At 36.0% G+C, this 16,597-nt stretch overlaps 1 protein-coding gene across 1 annotated transcript in view; it reads right to left on the reverse strand.

Moving 5' to 3' along the window:
* Positions 1–4: 4 nt before the first annotated feature.
* The window catches only part of AK9 (adenylate kinase 9), a gene marked incomplete at both ends in the record, with an annotated part of 58,062 nt that continues 41,469 nt past the window's right edge, over positions 5–16,597 (reverse strand). The window contains 12 exon segments of the mRNA XM_008936770.1: positions 5–86; positions 2,819–2,933; positions 3,473–3,575; positions 3,657–3,755; positions 4,482–4,651; positions 5,176–5,372; positions 6,491–6,711; positions 8,263–8,409; positions 9,550–9,751; positions 10,674–10,887; positions 13,583–13,801; positions 15,737–15,943. Coding sequence (XP_008935018.1) covers positions 5–86; positions 2,819–2,933; positions 3,473–3,575; positions 3,657–3,755; positions 4,482–4,651; positions 5,176–5,372; positions 6,491–6,711; positions 8,263–8,409; positions 9,550–9,751; positions 10,674–10,887; positions 13,583–13,801; positions 15,737–15,943 — 1,976 coding nt within the window.

Raw genomic sequence — 16,597 nt, forward strand, 5'->3', positions numbered from 1 at the left:
GAGCAGCAGCCGGCAGTGCTCCATGAACCGCGCCAGCTTCCTCCGGTACATCTGCCGCACCGGCTCCGTGCTCCTGGCGTTGTGCGCTGCCAGAGGTGAAGCAGTGGCTCAGTGTCCCCTCTTAACTTGGTGGAATTGCATTACAGAAATTACAAAAGGCATCAAGCTTGCACCTGACGGTTTTATCCCCGGTACAGATCGAACTGCTGTAGGCTGTGCTTGTCGATGCCAAACCAATAGGAAAATCATGTCTGGTATTTTAGAAGTTCTTATCTCCAAAAGGCTAATCAGAAAGAACAAGGCTTTTGCAAACAAAGAAACAATAAAGGTGCCCTCAGCTGCCATCACTTTTCCATTCCTCAGGCCACGAGGGGCTGGTGATACCAGCAATTGGCAGTGGACAATTTGGATAAGTGGCCCATACCGTGATATGGTGCCTGTGTGGGGATAGCCCAGGTGTGCCTCCTTGGCACAACTGTTCTGTCACCTAAATGCTTTGCCCATACAAAATGAAGAGCTGACTGATGGTTCAGAGGAGGAAGGAAATGTCAAGGCCAAGAATTTTACAACAAAGATGGTATTGTTTCTTTTCTCTCTTACCTCTCTGCCCTAAGCTATATTTTGGTGTACAGTAATATTGAGTGCCAATTCTCAAGAGTGAGAGTTCTGTATTATTTTAGTGTTACCCTGACACAAAGGGAAAGGAGTGATATGAGACAGCCAAATCATACCCAGTTTTGCTGTGCATGGTACTTCATATATCATTATAAAAACTGGACAGCACGGTGAACTATGCTCTGATATCCTTTAGCCCACTAGCTTTAAATTGTAGAAAACTGCATTTAACAGCTTCTGAGTGATTTTTCAAGCATAGTTGTGTATAGAACTCTCCCAGTAATCAAGTTTGAAGGGCACTAAATCACTCTAGTGCTGTATGTTTTCCTACTTCTTTTTTCCAGAAGTAAATTTCTGCATTTATGATTGATCACCTCTACCTTCTCTTCTTGGATACTGAAAGCAGTCCAGTATTCTTGTTAGAAAAGCTGCAGGAGAAACAAAGCCACTGTTTCTTGACTCCTATTTAAATGTGAGGTTAGAGAGTGACTGAAGTTGAAGATGAGAAAGTCTTACTTCTCACTTCAGACAGAAATAGGATGTAAAAATTTTCCACGGGACCACAACGTGAAGCACTTTGATCAAGTTTTTGGTCAAGGACAGTGTGACTCCTCTGAAGAGACACACAATAATAAATAATGCTGTGTTTGCCAAGGAGATTTTTCAGTGCACTGGAATGCTGTATCTTCAGGTTGGAAGCAGTTCTACCCAGTGTTACAAGAAGACAACTTGTTTTCCTGGATTCCTATGGCCAAAGTGTTAGTCACTGCATGAGAAGAAGAGATCTGTGCACTTGCATAACCTTTCCAGTTCATCATCCAGTGCTAATAATGACTTAATGATGAAATATATGAGCAAAGCATTCCTAGCATGGACATTGTTACATTGGCAAATCTGTGGTAACAATAGAATGAAAACAGCCTTTGTGGATAAAGTGAATCATAGAGTCACTTTGCTTAGCAAAGACCTTTAAAGATCATCGAGTCCAACCATTTGGTACTGGAAAACCAGACCAAAGCTACAGCAGAGCTGCAAACTAGGCTGCTGAAATCCTGAAAGCTGGCACTGCTGATAGCAAACTATTGAAGACTATTAGCCGCAACTGCTATCTTGGACTGCAAAAAAACCAAGTGACCAGCCAAAAATTCTAAAAAATAGCAGATATGAACACAGGAGACAAAGCTTGAGCAAGTTTCCTCAGTGACAGAATAGTCCTAACCTCTGGTAGCTCCATGAGATGTTTTACTCTATCATTATTTTGTAGGCTGAGTACAAACAAACTAATTTTAATTTTGGACTGTTTGTTAGGGAAAAATAAGGTGTTTGATTGGACTGTCAATCAAATTTAAAAGAAGTTAAAAGTAATCAGCATACTGATACTCTGAATTGCATTAATATTAACATCTTCCCCAATAATTTCACAAGTAAGCAGACTGCTAAATAACATTTAATTTCTCTGTGTTAAAAAAAAAACTAATTAAATCTGCATGGATATCTATCCTTGCATACTGTGTAACTTAGTATATCAGTACTAAGCCCATGCAAAAGAAGGGCTTTTTTAAAAAAAAAAATGACAGGTGTTCTGTGTACATTTAAGGTGCTTTTCAAGACAAACAGACCTCTCATTTACATATTTAGCTGATGTGTTGTTGGAGATGTTTGATCAGGAACTTATCTTCAGGTTCTCTGCAAGGCAATGTTTGTTAATAAGTTTTCTTTGACCACCTGATACAGTTGAAAAATGTCAAGCATTCAGGCACCTAAACCATTCCTCAGATACCATTGCAACAGCCTTTAATTACAGTAACTTCAGTAATTTTTAAAGACAATTCAGGTTGCCTATGACTGTTTTAAAATTTAGTACGTGCTAAGATTATAGCATTTTACTTTCTGTTTAACAACTCCAACAATGAACATTAGAAATGTTTTCAAGGCCACCACACTGTTGGTGATAAAATGTCATTTAAGTCTCTTATTTGTGAGAGATCACTTACTTATCTACTTACCCTGTTAACCTTATTTTCCTCTCTGGTCCTTTCATATTTCTAAGAAACTTGGTGGTGCACACTTAAATCAGTACATAATAGCATTTTCCTAAGTTGGACATCAGAAAACTACACAGATCAGTTAACAATGTTGTACCAGATGCATTACTGAATTTATATAATTCATTATTTTTATAGCATGTTATTTTATACACTACCTTTTAAATGGCAGGCGACAAACAGCAGGGCAGTTTTTTTCACACTTAGGAATGGAAACTTTGGCTTTAAGCAGCCTACATTATTCAGAGCTTTTATTAGAGAAGTTGCTACACCCTAAAGAGAGAAAAATGTTTTAGAAGACAGTTACAGAAATCTTGACAAAAATATATTCAAAGCCCATTCCTGTTGTCATGCAAATCTAACAATATAGGATGATCTCTAAGTTGGTGAATTTTAGAAAGTAACAAGTAGTAAAAAATAGGGAGGGGACTGAGCATGAATAATTTTTTATTCATGTTCGTGTCTCAGAATGTAATCAACTATCCTTAAATGATTCCAGATAAGCTGTGTCTATCCTGATATTAAAAATCAAAGCAAAATGTAATCTTACAAGATGTGATAAACAAGAGTCAGAAAACCTATCATATTGCAGTTTGTTATTCCCCTCTGGTCTTGTATTTTTGCCATCAAAGCTACAAATACCTTTTATTTTAAAGCTATTTAAAAAATCCTCTCAATTATAAGCAAATAACTTTCAGTTTTATATAATCCCATGAATAAATATCAGACTCATATTGCATTCAAAATGAAACAAACTAGGCAGGACTATACATTGCAAAATCGTGTTTTAAAATACAACAGCAAAGACTGGCCTGTTCAAGGTATCCAGCTGAAGGAAGTGCAGTGACCAGCATTGGCTCCTTTTTTGGGGGGAGTTTACGTGGGAGCCTTAGATTCCAGTACTTCTCTGGTAACCTAACCAGATAAAAAGTAAACACTTTTAAGATGTATAAGCTGTAACATGGTTAAAGACTAAAATGCAGGTAGTGTATTCACCTCATAAACTTCAGAAGTTTTTCTTCACTTTCAAAAATATATACCTTATCTTGATACTTTGCTGCATACTCAGTGTTGCCAGGCACCAAAGCTTCATATCTGAGGAGGTGGAGCAAGAAAGACAATTCACAAGAAATGTGAGACATCATTTGTGCAGTGTAAATTCATGAGCTACTGGGAGCCTTCTGATAATTTAGCAAGTATAGGAACTACAAAAAAATAGCAACTGGATCATCTGAGTTTCCATCATGATTGATAGCTATAAGGCTCAAAATCTGAGAGAGTTTGTACCTCAAAATCTGCTTCTTAAGGGGCTTTTATAGTGCTTCTTCAGAGTTCCTCTAGTTAAAATCTCAATTGTCGTTGTTCAGGAGATTAAGAAGGGACAGCGTAGATTTTATTATTATAGTTCTACCTTGATGATAAATTCCTGCACACCAAGGAAATCAGTGAGACTTTATGGTGGAGCTTTATGGATCTCTTCTAAAAATTGTAATAGCTAGTTTTGCATCTGCTGAGGTTTTGTGAGATTTTGAACTTTTGAAGGCTTATGACAGAGAAAATTCAAACTATATCTGAGCAGTCTTCATCACAAAAGACAGTAACCCAACACAGATCCTTGTAGAACCTGTAACCATATGAATTTAAAAAGGTGAATTTACATGGATTTCCAAAGTCACCAGCAGAATATAGAGAATTAAAATTGCTCTTCCTGTCCAAATCCCAAATACAATTAAAAAGTACTTTGAAAGTATTTCTTCAATTACTGTGTTACTATAGGGGACACAGTCTGTAATTCAGATTATGAAGGGTGCAGTGAGGTACCTCTGTTTTCCATCTAGGTAAGTGACTGGACAATACCCCTGCATTTCAGCACTGGCGGGGAATAAGGCCTTCACGTCTGCCACAGTCAGCTTCTTTGGTAGCATATCTGGGGGTGGGAGAGGGTGAGGTGCCAGTGGTGGCACATAAACCTCTGGTCTGCTCAAGAATTTCTGTACAAAAAGAAATTACATGTTTTTATAGTGTAAGAAGCACTGTAAGACTGTTGGGCCAGCTCCAGAGGGCTGACTCACACAATTTAGATACTTGTTTCTTCTGCAACACCTCTCTTGGTGTGCTGGTGCTGCTGCTGCTCTCAGATAAGTAATTTATTTTCCAGCACACTCTCAGTTGAAGTCATCAATGTCCACCCACCATCCATCACTATCCATTGCTGTCATTAGCCACTCTCTACCCCCAGTCTCCCCAGAAAAGATTGAGAAGAGAGGAAATGGTTGTTTAAAAATGAGTTTGTGAGCTATGAAAATTTGCAGGTGGAGCTTAGGTTTGAATGCACTCTGCTGCGTTTTGTCTTCCTAGATGTTTGACAGGAGAAGTATACAGAACGAAAGTCTGAATACTAACAACACTGACCTAATTCAGATGATATATTTCTTGTGTCTGTATGAAATCAAGAGTGTAAGCAACAATGTTCCCTCTTCTGTGATGGCCTCCTGACCTGCTTTTAGACACTTACGTCTAGCTCTTCCTGTGAAGCCATTTTGTAGTAGTGTCCTCGAAATTCTGCAGCAAAGTGCAGTGATGACGTTACAGAGCAGTCAACCAGTTCCCCCTTTTCTGCAAGGCTGACGGGACAGTACTGCCCAAACTCCCCCAGCCGATCCTGCAGCTCCTTGGGAGTGATACATAAATCAGCAATGCCAGCTGCTTTTCCTGTTAATAAAAGACAGGGAAATAGAATAGACATAGAAATATAAAACATTTCTGTGCGGAAATGTTATAGTTTGGAAGATAATTCATCTTGAAAATGTTATTAAATAATGAGAATTAAGTATCAGTTTTTATAAGTTGACATGAAAATGTAGTTGCAACCTATTTTACCAATAATTTTAATAATTTTTCTAGCACTTAAGAAATATAATCATTATTAGTGATGTGTGATACTCTGCATGCATAATGTGTTAGTCTGTTTTCCTTGGGACAGATTTATGATTTACTCTTTTACTCCTTTGTATTGCTAAGGAACATTTCACCATTTCCATTGGTGAAAAAGGGTACAAGGTGTGATGAAAGTCTCCCTTTTAGTCATCCATGTTTTGCAAAAGCTACAGTCAGGATGAAGTGTAGTCAAAATTTTGAATAAAATGTTGTATCCACCCCAAATTATTTTAAAATTGTGCTTTTCAAGCTTGGTGTGAAAGAGGTAATTTTTTTTTTTTCTTTTTTGCTTATGACTGCAATTTTTAAGAAGGGTGCAGCCACACAGATAAAAGATAAAACCAAAAGGGGATATAAGTCTGTTTGTCCTTCAGAGGAATTCTAGTTAATCCCTGTAGACAGGGATGTTTAAAAGGCATATTTAATCTTGACTGATGCTGAAACACATAAATTCAAGCAAGAACTGTGTAATTTTAGACTAAAGAGGTTTTCCTTCCACAGCACAGAAATTAAACCAGATGACATTTTTAACCCTAATTCTGAAATGTTAATTCTTAACATTTTCCCCCTCCTCCCCTCTTCTTCCGCTGACACGAGTGAAGCTGCAAGTCATAGTTCCTCGTGTATACTTTGGGGTACCCTTTGTGCTTTATCACCCATTGTTGAAGAATCTGCCATGGACTTCTTTCAGCTGTATTGTGTTACCCTGTTCTTTGGAGGAGGGTCTTAGACTGTCCTGTAGGTTTTCTCCTCGCTGTCTTTGAGAAAGCTCATCAAGATCTCTGCAGAGTTACATGCCCAAGAATTAGGTTCATCCAAAGCAAGCTGAAGTTGATGTGCACATGCAGCTTCTTAAAAAACTATTATTCTGAGAAACTTTGCTTTTCTTTTACCTTCTCTTATTCTTTCCAGGTATATTTGGATTTCTTTAATAACCACTTGAACTTCCTGCAGTACTTTGTTCCAGATCCACCACTTGCTCTGAAAGGCATCAATCACACACCAGTTCTGATGCTCCTTCTTGTAGTAAGTCCTAATTGCATCAATGTGCTGTTTATAGCAGGAATTTTTGATATTTAGGATCTGCAAGCTGTCATGTTCAGGGTAGGGAGGTCTGAAGACAATGAAAAGTAACACTGGTTTAAGTCTGAAGATTAGATCATTTAATTGAATTTCAGGTGTGAATTCCACAGTTCACTTTAAGTCCTTTTTACAAAATTCTGCTTGACACTATAGAACATATTTGAGAAATACAACTTTCTTATTAAGAATATTACCAGTTACATATGTAAAGCAAGATAATTCTGATCAGACAGTTATGTTTGGAAGCAAAGAACAAAACTTTTGCTCTTTATGTCCCAAACACCACTCGACAATTTTGTAAAGGATTTGGAATGTATCAGAACATATTAACTGACACATGTTACCAATACACCATTAAATGGTACCCTAGAGAAAATGCTATGAGACTTAAAATGGAAGTCAACTTTTAGTGAAAAACAGGCTTTTGAATTATGCTGTTGTTTAAAATCAAGAAGTCGCTGTAATCCTTGGATATATTTTGAAAATTTACATATGCATAAATGAAAGCAATCCATCTGACCTCTAAAAATATTATGCAGGACCAGAAGAGATATTTTGACTAGAACATAGAAGCATTTGCTGTTCTGGTTCTTAATTTAAATGAAAAAAACAACTCTGTTTTAATAGGATTAATTTCTCTGTAATTTGTACCTTTCAGAAATATCTGATATTCCACATTTGATTTGTATTTAAGCCAGTGAAATGTAATTAGTTTGGTATTTAAAGCAAAGACTTTAAAGTAAATACTTTCAAAAAGACAGTACTAATTTAATTTTTTTTCAATGCAAATTGTCTTTAGGCTTTCAGTAAACAATTAAGCATTGTACCGATTACATGATAAAAAGAAAGAGGCAAAATGAAAGAGACATGCAATAATGCACTAAGCTCTCTGGAACTTCTTAGAAGCATTTCTTCTAATGAGAACCAGGTTCTTATACAATTTAATTTTAAGGTGAATGTTCTGTTCTTTTTAGTTCTCTGTCCATTTATAAACTACTTACTGCTCTTCCTCAAAAACAACCAACAGCTCTTTAAACAGAATATTTATCTCTTTAGAAAAACAAAGAGGGTGAGCTGAATTGAAAGGCTTAAATAGCAACTCATGAATTTTGTATGCTATTAAAATATACCTTTTTCCATCCTTTAAGAAGAACTCAAATTAAGACTTGAAAAAGAGCTTATTATATGAAGTATCAATTTCCCTTATGATGGTAATAATGGAATTGATGAATAATATGCTTCAGCAGCAGAGTGAACTAGTAACATTTCTGGTGTATGGTTTCATTAAACCCAGTTTTACCAAGCAGAGGGTGCAGTGCACTGCACACCTGTGACCCCAGTCATGCAGCTGGGGGATCCAGCCAGAGCGTGCCACACATTCCCTGCGTGTCTGCTTCTGGTCTGTGGAAGTCACAGCATTAGCATGTAGAGGGACTGGTGCCCGTGTCTTTTCGTATGTGGGTTCAGAGACAGCTGGGTTATGCACCAGCTTCAATACAAGCTCTGACACCACTGAGGTATATAAATACAGAAATGACAATATTGTATGGATAAAAATATTGCTCTGGGGGAGCATTGCTACCTGTTCATGCTTTCCTTATCCAGGAGTGCTCTTCTGAATACTTCCTTTGCATCCATTTCTAATTCAAAGATTTTCACTGGAATTATCCTAGCTGATTCTAAGAGGTTTACTTGGTTTCTTGTTACAGGATATCCATCAATTACAACTCTGCATACAAAGAAAGACAGTTGACCTAGGTCAGTTTCTAATGAACTGTTAAGACTATGCATATTCCATAGAGGCAGAAGTCTACACCAATGCCATGAAGTTATCACTGCCCTGACTTGATAGGCAGAGTCTTCACTCCTAAGAATTTACAATCAAATTAAAAAAAAAAAAAAAAAAAGAATGAAGTAGATAGGAGTAAAGGAGTAAACTACACAAAGGACAAAAGATATAGGAATCTAAGTAGATGGATCTGACATAAAAATGGTAGAGTTTAAAATTCTGACACATCAATCATACAGAAACATAACTATGGAAAATCTCCATATGGGTTTGGAGTAGTTTTCCAAGTGAGAAGTAAAATGATTTACAGTACTTGGAGAGTTTTTATATTGAAGAAGAAATGCTTTTCACATATTAGGCAATACTGGGGCAAAATACACTGAAACAGTATTCCAGTATTTAACATGAAAGAAAAGTTGAAAGGACTTTGATCTCAACCTCAAATAATTTTCAGAGATTATTCCAGAATTGCCTTTCCCTGTAACAGTTCTCCTCTTTTAGGGAGAGGGATTGAACGTTATGGAATCACAATCGGGAACCTTTTTGAGTCTGCGTAGTTTGGAAGGTGTTTCAGTGGTGGAGAAAGGCTGTAGAAAATCAAGACCAAGAAAATCAAAATGAATGAGGTAGAAAGCCTCATTGGTTTCAGTCCCTCCTTAATAACTCCAGGTATTGACAAAACCAGAAAAATCCTTGAGTTCTGAACCTGTCTCCGTGACCAGAGAGAATTCGATGTGTCCGCATTGGTACTGGACTTGGTATAAGTGAGATAAAACGGTAGTTCTCAAAGGATGATAGAAAATATTGGCTTATTGCCTGAAAAAAAGGTAACTTTCTTAAAGCATATTACTTGGATATACTGGAATATGTGTTCTTGAAAACTGCAGAAAATTACGCTCCAGTCTGGTTTTCCAGAGTGACCCTCTGAAGACCCTCATTTTGTACAGATTATTTTCTTAATGCATAAAACCATTGATGTGTTTTAGTGAAATTGTTTCACAGTTATAACACAGAAATCAATGCCTTTGAAGGGACTGGCATGTGTTGAAAAAAAGCCCCAAACCCAAATGAGCCTCTTACCCGGTGGTATTACACACGTGGTTCATCAGAGCCACATCTAGAGCCTGGATGGCCAGTTTATCAGGAACGGTCTGTCCTCTGTGAAGATGCCCTTTTAGTGTAAGTGCCAGCTCACTCTCTGGCTGGCTGTCTAACACGAGCCTTATGGCATCTCCCATACTCAGGCGCAGTAACCCATAGTCACTTGCAAATCTCTTGGCAACTGTAAAACATTTTGGTTTCAAGACACAACTTTTACATAAGCGGTATCAATCGCATCCTAGTAGTCTGTTAAAGTATGTCCTTAGTCTTAGAAGCTAACTGCTCAGCTCTTTAACAGACTCTTGGTAAGCAGGTAGCTATCCCTGCTTAGGCCCCTAAAGGGCCCAAACCTTTGCATATGTACAGAGCTCACCCGGTGGACTAACAACATTCAATTCAGCACAAACCTTGGCAGCAATAGTCAATCATATTACAACATATCTTAGAAAATATGCTTCCACTGCTGCCCCTTTTACAGAACAGCCTAGCAGTTACACAATTTATCCAGGAAATGGGAAGTAAGGTTAACATTTCCTCCTTAATATGATAGAATTTGAATCTGTCTCTTCTTTTTCTAATATCCTCTTTTACTATTAAGCTATGGTGTAAGCTGAATTTTCTCCTCCTCCAGCTAAAGGCAGAGACCTGTGAACTGACAGTCATGAAGGAAGGAGAGGGGACAAAGATGGACATCTTGAGTTTGTTTTTCATCTAAAAGTTTGGAAATAGACTGGAGAACATAGAATTTTGGGTTGTGGTCCTTGATCTTAGGAATATTTCTTTATTTTACATTAGATCACACTGACTGAAAGAAATAAGAAACAATTAGAAAATAATCAGAAATAATACAAGGGATATAGATAGTGTAACTCTGGATTTTCTAAGTGCCAGTCCAGGTCACTAACTTCTTAAGAAGCTGGAATAAAATTCAGATGGACAATGTATAAGTATCTGACTTTCAAATGAGACACTTGAGAATGTAATTACAAGATTCTATGCCCAGCAAGAAAAGGAGGAAGACCAACAATATTAATGGTTTAGGATTTGTTAACAGCAGATACAGCTTCAGTCATTAGATAAGGTTTTACTTTACAGGCTCCTACCTGTAGTCTTTCCAGATTTTGGAGGTCCCACAATTGCAATCTTAACTGGTACAGCTGGCTTAGGTTTTGGTTGACGAATATATTTGATAGGATTTTTCATAAATGTTTCTCTATTTTCTTTACTTGAAAAGAAATAAATATATTGCCGATAGATTACAGGAAAGACTGTGTTTTCATGGCTTTGTTGTGGCTTGATGACATCTCCTTTGCTTAGCTGTAGCATATATATAAAATGGGAAGCAGTTGATTAGGGTGGACAAATCCTCCTCTCCCTCCGTCCTACAGAATTAGCTTTATAGGCACATAGAGGAGTACCATCTGCACGAAGAAAACCATCAAAGCGTTCTGAAATTGATGCATATGGACATAATATTTTGTCCAAGTCTGAGGAACTTCTATGTATATGCAATTCTTGTACAAAAAGATGAAGTAAACATTGAAGAGAGAAAGAATATTCACTGTTTCCAGTAGATGGTACCGTAACACTTTCTGTCCATCAAGACAGCGTAGACAGAGAGGTATAACAGAAGACTTTTCTAAATTTTCAGAGAATAAATAAAATAGCTTTATTCCTGTGTGAATTAAAACCACTTATCTGCCTGACAGTAGAGGACATACTGAGAATATTGTATTCAGCAGCAGTCATGTACAAATGAAAACAGAAGAGAATATCAATACTTACATTGTGGTGAAGGGTAAAAGCACAACAAGGCCAGTCAAAAAAAGCTTTTGGAAAAATACATACACTGATGATGAAATCTTTTTAAATACACCAGACAACCCACCAGGTTTAAGAGGAGCACTAATGGCAGAAATGGTCATTGCAGAAGTGCTAAATGTATTCCCTGTGCCAGTGTTCGCTATGGAAGAACTTAGTTGTGTCCCAGTTGCAGCTCTTCCTGGAGGAATTGCCTTAAAGTGTCATTAGAAGATATTTTAGAACAAACTGTTAATATCTGTAGAAAAAATTGCCCAGACCAGATAGTATTCACCTCACAGCTCCGAAGGGATTCAGAAGTGAAATTGCTACTGACCAATGTGTAATGTATTGCTTACATTGGCCTCCTTTCCACAAAAAAAGAAGGTAGAGAAAGTGCCTGCTTTTTGAAAAGGACTCCAGGATGGATCCTGGAAAACACAGTCCCATAAATCTGACCCTGTATTAATCAAACTGAAATATGTTAAGGAAAAATCTCAGCAATTACAGGCATACACATGAAATAATGGAGAAGAGCAAACTCAGCTTCTTGTAGAGGGAAGTCATACTTTACAAGTCTGTTGGTATTCTTTGAAGGAGTCAGTAAATATAGAGATAAGTTGATCTATTACTGCAGTAAGAGATGAGACTATTCTACTGCACAACATTACCTTGGTAGACCCTTCTCTTAGGTCCTGTTCCAGCAACAAGTAATTTCAGGATGCTTGCCCTCAATTTATAAGATGTGAGGAGTCTGTTCTACTCTAGAGCTGCTCCTATTCCTCCCTCAGCTCATCACTTTTGTTCTCTGCTTATCTAATCAGTTGCATAACTACTTCCCGCACCCCCCAAATTTAATAAGAAAATAATTGGCATATGCTCTATCTGCCTTGCTACCAAAAAAACTCAAGTCCTTAATAAATTTCATCATTTCTATTATATCCTAGAATACCCTCAAAATGATCCTATTTCCCTTTCATTATTGTCAGCACATACATTTCCAACCATCAGCACACCACTCTGGTTTTATCTAATAGCTTTCTATTACTTCTTTATTCTAACTGAATTGTACCTTTTAGTTGGTAAAAAAAACACTATAAGGCATAAATGAATGAATTGGAGAAATGGAATGACAAAAATGTAGTGAAATCTAATAGAACGAAGTGCAAGGTCTAGTGTGTGGGGACTAATACGAATTTCATGTATAACCTAGGGTTCAGTAACTGGAAATGACAAAAGACAAGAAATATCTACTTCTATTAATATGTCCCTAGATTATTAGACGCCAGTTTGATGCAGCCATGGAAAAGGCAATTCTGATCCTAAAACATTTAAAGTAATTATTCAGATTGTATAAAGCCATAATAAGAACTGTTCTGTATACAATTCGGATTGCCAAAGTTAGAGAAAGATAAATCTGGAACAGGTGAAGACCCAACATGATGACTATACAAAAGGGAATAAAATGTACTTGATTAATTAGCATAATAAAATGAAGGCCCAAGTATATTTCCTTCAGGAACATATTGTTTTCTGTAGCTTGTTCACCTTTTTTTTTTTTTTAAATCAGTCCCCCTTTTTAGTTCTGATTTATTCACAATCCAATGTGCTTTTATTTCTAGCATTAAACCCCAAAAATTTACCTGTTAACCTATCTATAAAACTGTATCACCCCACTTTTGGGGATAGACATGAATACTTGCCAATTTCAATTTTCCACAGTAAAATACTATGGAATTAGATATGTTGCTCTTTAAAATTTGTAAATTTTGACAACAAAGAATTATTGCGGATGAAATTTATACATTTAACATTTGTTGGTTTAGTTTTTTTGCCACTTCCAGGGTTAGTGGCCACCCGTGTGGCTTCATAGAAATACAAACTCAAAATTCTTTCAGTTTGTTTTCACTGCTGCTGGAGGGCTTTAAGACCCTCTTTGTTGTCCTGTGCTTTGTGGTTCATTAAGAATTAGGCATTTCTTTCTGATTTGGTGGCACCTTTAATTGTGTCACTAATGCTAATGTAACAGATGTCTCTCAGCCTTAATTTAGCTGCAACACTGAAAATAATAACTTCCTGTATTTTGTGTATATTCAGTGGTGTAGTTTGGATTCAGTAATGTAGTTTTCATTAAATATCTCTAGTAGTAGTTGCTACTGTTTTAACAAGTATTACTTCTTTAAAATATTCTTCAGCTATTCAAGAATATTACCTTGACTGGGTCCCATTGACCAAAAGAACTTGGAAATTTATATGAGAAAACTAGCATCTTATGTGCAAGAGGCAAACTTATTGGGTAACATTTCTCAAAAATGCTTCCACGATTTTCCATTAGAGAATTCAGCTTGCTATATATTTGGTAGCACACGATGTGAGGCTTCCGTCCTCCATTGATTGTGATTTGTGGTATTAACAGTTTTTCCAGTTCTTCCTGGTTAATGAAAGCATAATGAAATATTAGAATCATAACATGACCAGATTTTTAGTAATGACTGATAACAAGATTTTTCTGTGGACTATCAAGGATTCATTGAGCATGTTCTCAGTCACCACAAATCAGCAAGATTTGATTTGAGATGAAAATTGGTCTTCCTGGTCACTGAAGTTTAAATTACTCAGCCTGTAATAAGTATCATAATTTTGTTGTTTTTTTTTTTTTTTTAAGGGGACAATCTGACAGTTAACTTTGAGGAATCTACTGTGATAAAGCTAAAACTTGAGAATTATCTTTTATTTAAAAAAAAATAGTATTTTTTTCCCTACTCCAGACAATTTAGGATGGCTTATTTAGGTACTCTCTAAAAATATGGCTGTTCTCTGCTGTCTTATTATTCCCCAGTTTATTCAAGTAAAGCATAAACCTAATACATTTCCTGCAGTTTCTTCTGGCAACCTAAGACTTTTACAAGTGCTGCTGTGTATTAATGTCATAATTTAGTTTTCCATAGAAGACCAAGACTCAACAATACCAGAGGAGCAGTAATTAAAGAATCAAAGAACAATAAAGAAGAGCCTTGAATAATGAATCAGAAATAGTAAGTTATTTAAAATTATTTCTAAAGGCATAAACATTCTTAGAATTAAAAAAAGGGGGAAGAATACTGAATAAGCTCAACTAGGAGATAGTACCAGTATCTAGCCCAAATATGTAATTTTATTATATGATGCTACTTCTGTGTAATAATTCTTCAACTTATATATAATATTTACATAGAACCACAGTCTTGGATCTTTCTGCTTACTTGTCATAAGCAGGAGTCAATATAATAATGAATGGTAAAACAATAGTCACTTCTTCTGTCACTGAGATTTAGGTACTTCTTGAGAGAAAAAAAGTTGCTGGCTCTCTTAATTGCTTGTTTCTTTTATGATTCAATTTTTTGTCAACTTCCTAATGCAACAAGAAATATGCTCCCAAATGACAGAGAGGAAAATGCTCCAAGAACTATAGTATTCCACTAGCTTTAACTTGAAACATTTTATTCTTCACATAAAGAGCTAAGGCTTTTAGTGGGATTTCTCATTTATTATCTGTTGTGGGCCTTATCCTAAATTCTTTCCAATTTTATTTTACAAAACCAGTTTATACATAGAAAAGTGAAATTAGCAACAGGCTTCATTCAGAACCCCTAAAATTATTTTTGTGATTATCATAGGGATACATAATTATGTGCACTGAATATTTCAATAAAATTATGACAAATATTTCTATAAAACTATGGCATTTTACAGCCACTTTTGAAAGAGGAATGTACTTTCAGTTAATCTTCTTCCAAAATTAATGGAAAGGTGAATCTCTGAGCACATAACATAAATCTTTTCCACATAGCTTATGCTTCCTTGTAGTGCAAAGAACGTTAGGAGTTTATTTTTGATTCATATTATGTTTAGTCTGTTAACTATTAAAAAAAAGTGAACCTTGGAATCAGTCACACTTAGAGTGTTTGTTAAGGTTTGGTTCATTTTGCAAAGTTTACATCTACGTCCTGGATATCTACTTCAGTAGATTTACTCTCTACACAGTGGGTAGAGTTCTTCTAAATCATGATTAGTTTTGTCCTGAAGTAAGTAAGATACTTAGTTTATAGTAAACAAATCAACTGACCTATCAAAAAGGAAATAACAAACCCAAAACTCAGTAGGGCTATCCAAAAGCTTCCTTCATTTTTTTCCCCACAATATTGGTCTTACAGACTTTTAAAAATATATACCTTCTTACTGCAGCCTCCATCTTCACTTTGATATGAGTACAGCCGCATGATTGTTTAAGCTCAATAATGTGAATTTGACAACTAAAGTAAAACTGAAAACTCCTCTTGCATCATGTGACCATATAATTTAACAAAATAAGCAGTGGATTAGGTACCTGTACAGCTTGTAAACTGTCTACTTCTGAATCAAACTTTTTTCTGATTTCATTTTGTATGCGGTCAACAGCATCTGTCTCCTGTTCTTCTTCATCTTCATCTTCTTCTTCTTCTAAAAACTCTTCGTCAAGTATAGCTTCAATATCTTCATTCTCATTCTCATCTTCCTCCCCAGTGGCTTCATAATGCTCTGTATTTGCTAAAGCCTATAAAAGTAAAATATCTATGTTTCATATCTATGATACATAAGTTTTGAATGTGTATGTGGTATTCTTGTCTCTTTTTTAATTAGAAAAATCAGTAATTCAACAAAACCTCATTTTGGGGTATCCTTTATTGTAAGTAAAAATCTAGTAAACTCTAGATTCATATTTCAAAAGGAAATACAGAGGTATTACATAGTGCATACAGTGAAGCATCGTACCAGTTACAAGAGTGTTTTAAAAACCTGAAGTGCTACACTGAAGTTTTGATGAGTATTTTTGTTCATACATAGTAGTGTAGTTTGGCAGGACCTTGTTATAAACAAGCTTGTTAGCTGAAAGTGTGGTTGATAGAATTTAATGAGCAGTCAAGTAGTACATTAATATATTTATAACTATACTAGATAATTGAATTTGGGCAGAAATCCTGGTACAGTTCTATTCTGGATTAATCATGGATTTGACGGGGTATTTAAAAGACATGCCTAATTGCAATTAGTGGGGCTACTTTGATATTTAAAAATTAGATATATAAAACACATTGGTAAGTATTTTGCTAAATTGGAGCACATATTGAGAATTCTTTAAAAATTATTTTTAGTGTTCATGAGTCAATAGTTTCTAAAACTATTTAAACATCAAGTCACATTTATCACA

Source organism: Merops nubicus, unplaced genomic scaffold, assembly GCF_000691845.1.
Source record: "Merops nubicus isolate BGI_N331 unplaced genomic scaffold, ASM69184v1 scaffold35943, whole genome shotgun sequence".
NCBI classification, from domain to species: Eukaryota; Metazoa; Chordata; class Aves; order Coraciiformes; family Meropidae; genus Merops; species Merops nubicus.